This window comes from Vombatus ursinus, unplaced genomic scaffold, assembly GCF_900497805.2.
Source record: "Vombatus ursinus unplaced genomic scaffold, bare-nosed wombat genome assembly UNPS02012508.1, whole genome shotgun sequence".
NCBI lineage: Eukaryota > Metazoa > Chordata > Mammalia > Diprotodontia > Vombatidae > Vombatus > Vombatus ursinus.
This window is the reverse complement of record NW_020952286.1, coordinates 1-4031: the sequence shown is the minus strand read 5'-3', so window position 1 is coordinate 4031 and position 4031 is coordinate 1. Positions and strand designations below refer to the sequence as shown.

Here is a 4031-nt window from a genome sequence, read left to right as displayed (position 1 = left end):
TGAAATTATTTAGTAGAAACTATTTTGAGGTTAAGCCCATTCTCTCCAGGAACAGAGTTGTTATAGGGGAGAGTATGCCCTCCAGTTATTGGGAAGAAAGGCTTTGTAACTTCTGCCTGTGATATATCTTCTCAGTAAATCTTCATAAAAGCTAACTGCTATTAATTTGTTAAATGATACTAAAGCACTAATCACTAAAGGGCATTGATAATATAAAAGAGATAATAACTATAACTGACAATTAATAGTAGGCAATATACACCAGAATGGGAGCTTGAGCCAATAACATTAGAGAAAGACACTCCTTCAATCCCTCAGCGTTGAGACCTCTCCCCCAAGGAAAAGACACAGCTACCCTCTCCTGTAGAGACACAACTCATAAGTGGAAGTGGGAGTCAGGATAAGAATCCTCAGAGTTTACAAAGCTAGATGCAGTAAATCACTCTCAGTGAATATAAAATACATTGGATTTATGCCCACAATCATCAATTTTTTTAATAATAATCATCAAAGAGACTTTAAATTGCATAGTATATTCCTTGATAGAAATGATAGTTTTCTTTTCAATCCAACCAGTGTTTATTGCCTATCTCCTACATGCTTAACCTGCCCTGAGGCCTGTGGGAAAATAGAAGAGAATGGGACAGCTACGTGGCACAGTGGATAGAGCACCTGCCCTGGAGTCAGGAGGACCTGAGTCCAAATCTGGCCTCAGACCAAACATTTGACACTTACTACCTGTGTGACCCTGGGCAAGTCACTTCACTCCAATTGCCTTGAAAAAAAAAAAAGAAAAGAAAAGAAAATAGAAGAGAAGCAGCTTAGGGAAACAGAAAGAACACTCCACATCTGAAGTTGGAAGATCTAGCTCCAGCGTTTGCATCTGTGTTACTGGGAGCAGGTTGACTTCTCTAAGTCTTTTCCTCATCTAAAAAAATATGGATTATATACTTACACTCCCTGTCTCACAGAGTTGTGAGGAAACCTTGGCATACTGTATGAATGTGAGCAATTGTAGCTGTAGGTAAAGGCAGCACTTGCAGAGACTAATGGAGGATTTTGAACCTCAAAGAGCTATGGAACCAGGAGGTATGAAGCAAGCTCCAGAAGCTAGATCCATGTATGAAAGGAAGTCAGGGAAGAGATTTCATAGATTTAGAGCTAGGAGGGACCTTAAAAATCCTCCAGCCTGCCCACCCCCATTAGATAGATGAGGAAACTGAGAACAATAGAAATTAAATGGTTGTATCCAAATTTAGATAAACCGTAAGAGGCAGAACTAGATTTTGAACCTAGGTCATCTGACTACAAATCCACTGCTATTTTAAATGCTCTAAGCTTCCTTCACCATGAGAGCTGGCATTGGCTGGCAAGGTTTCTTGAAGGAGAAGAGACATAAGCTAGACTTTTCAGGCTATGCTGTAGATAGGTTTACAAAAGGGTAATAGATAGCCAAGAAGTGATGAAATTCTGAAGGCATTGTTCTTGACAAATTTCCCCTGATGACTAATAAAGATGGTAGAAACCAGCAGCTATTCATAACTAGTGATGCCCAACCAGCCACTAAAAAGACTCCTGATGCCCAACCAGGCATTATAAAGCCTGCTGGGGGTCACTAGCCACAGGATGAAGATGCCAAAGATGGCAATGCTTGAGATTTTCTTGATTCTTGATTTACACAAACCTCTGAACCTCAGGAAGAACTTTGCCCCTAACTCCGGGGACCTCTTATTCTTTTCCTTAAACTTAGCCACCTTCTCCCCAATTTTTCTGAACTTCTCCTCTGCATTGGCCCATTGGAGCTCTTCCACTAGGCTGTACACCTCATTGGTGTAATGCTCACCCCTATTCTTCTGTACCAGGCTCTCCACTATATCCATCAGCTCCTTCACTTGCTCTTCCTGCTCCCTCCCTGTGGCCCGGTTGCTGAAGGCACAGACCCGGTCCCCACATTGTGTAACCAGATCTTTCAGGGCCTGGTTATCTGTAAACTTGACGTAATCCTTTATGGACCCCCCTCCAAGATCTTCCTTGCGGGTAAAAAGGATGACTGTGTGCTTCACAACATTATTCCCAAAGATCTCCTTCACTTTCTTCATGGCTTCCTGGTCCTCTTCAGTGTGGCGACCTAGCTGGATCACCATGATCAGCGCGTGGGGCCCCGGAGAGGAGAGGAGATAACATCGAAAGACTTCTTGAGAAATTAGACCTTCAGTAGACACTTCTAGGCTAAAGATATCAGGAGTGTCAATGATCTCAATTTCCTCTCCACCCCACCTCCGGCTCCCTTTGCTGCAGATCTTCGTCACTGGCGCCCCCGAAAGCTGGGACACAAATACATTCTCCCCGAGGATGCTGTTCCCTGTTGCACTTCTCCCGGTTCCTGTTTTCCCCACTAGGATTAGCCTCAGCTTGGTCTGTTGTAGGAGCTGTCTCTCCTCTCCTGAATCTGTAGGGAGCAAATATTATTCACAAATCAAATCAACCTTTTCAGGATGATCCGGGTACTCACTGGGGCTTAGTTTTCCCATTTAACAAAAAGGAAGAAAGAAAAAATTAACAAAAGAATACGCATTGTGAGAACTAGCCCTCAGAACTGACTGCTCTGCCTCCTTCTCAGTGCCCTCAGCCAGAGACCCAGAATTGCCCTGGCCACTCAGGCTTGCCCCCTTCAACAAGGCTCCATGCTGCGTCCTGGGCTCTAGACCTAGTTCTGCCACTAATACCATGTATAGCCTCCAATAAGGAATCTCTCCTCCTCTCTGAGCTTTGGTGTCCTTATCTGTCAAGTGAATTTACCTGTCCTAAGTTATCTCTGGGGTCTCCTCCAGCTCTTACTTTCTTTGAGTCCATAGGTACATACCCTGATCATTAGCTTCGTTGTAAATTTCCATTAAATACGGCTTTACTGTTAGTCCACAAAAAGTGGTAATACATGACAGAGGCAGCTGAGTGACACAATGTGCTCTCTGTGGAGTCAGGAAGACCTGAGTTTGAATCTTTCCTCAGGGACTGACTATGTCTATGACCTGGGCAATTCCTTTAAAGAATCTCAGCATCAAGTTCCTTACTTGTAAAAGGGGAGGTAACAATAATACCTATATTACAAGATTGTCACAAGGATCAAATAAGATAATGCGGGTAAAGTGTTTTGCAAACCCTAAAAGGCTAAACCTTGCTACTTACTGCTAGTACTAGTTTAGATGGTGGTCATGTTACTAACCTTGAATATCTCTCAAACATCTGAGCTAGCAGAGAACACGCTGACCAGAGCAACTCTTCCTCTACAAAGCAGTAGGTATTTCCTGTTAGCCTTGACATCTTGAGCTAGGAGGGGGGAGCATAGTACCAAGCCTAGAAGTTTTCTGCCACCTAAAATTCTAGCAGAAAGTGGGCATCGGTGCCCTTTCAAAAATATTCCTTACCATAGGGGTTTTCTTCATCTTTTGCCACTTTTCTTTCTCTCATGTTTACCTGGAACAGCCACAGAAACAATAAAGTTTAAGTAAATAGAGGAAATTTAGGGTGAGTCATTACTATTGGCATTATGGATCTGGACAGAGGAAGGGCAGGGTAGAGACTGTAAGTATGGTTGGCAGTCAACTATGGATGTTTCATGGACTGAGGCCATTATGCATAATAGGAAGCACACTGAGATTGTAGTTAGGAGACTTTGGCTCTAATCCTGCAGGACCTTAAACAGGTCAATCTTTCCGCCTAAGTCTCAGTTTCCTCATCTGTAACTTGGGCTAGATAATCTCTCAGAATCCTTCTTGCTCTGTGATCCTCTGTTCCATCACTGGGTGCCTCTGTTCCATCAATGACAATTGATTCATTTTGTTAGGTGAGAATTATCATCTTTCAAAATCAAAATGCCCAGTATGGTTAACCCACTAATGCATACTACCTTATCAGATGGGAGATGGAGGTTCAAATCCTAGAGCAGGCACTTATTAGCTATGTGATACAAGGCAAGTATCTTAACCTCTCAGAGTCTCCTTACCTGTAAAATAGAGGAGTTTGTTAGAGGT

At 42.9% G+C, this 4031-nt stretch overlaps 1 protein-coding gene across 1 annotated transcript; it reads right to left on the bottom strand.

The window, feature by feature from the left end:
• Positions 1-776: 776 nt before the first annotated feature.
• LOC114039933 (GTPase IMAP family member 1-like) lies at positions 777-4011 on the bottom strand. Its single transcript, XM_027857862.1, has 3 exons — positions 3908-4011; positions 3426-3474; positions 777-2449 (listed from the first exon to the last, which is right to left on the bottom strand). The coding sequence occupies exons 2-3, from the start codon at positions 3466-3468 to the stop codon at positions 1533-1535; spliced, it is 960 nt and encodes a 319-aa protein (XP_027713663.1). The 5' UTR covers positions 3469-3474; positions 3908-4011; the 3' UTR covers positions 777-1532.
• Positions 4012-4031: the final 20 nt, after the last annotated feature.

Coding starts and splice junctions, on each gene's coding strand:
- LOC114039933 (XM_027857862.1), bottom strand. CDS start 3,468: ATGAGAGAAAGAAAAGTGGCAAAAGATGAAGAAAACCCCTATG. Junction 2,450..3,425: donor AGATGAAGAAAACCCCTATG/GTAAGGAATATT, acceptor TGCTCCCTACAG/ATTCAGGAGAGGAGAGACAG.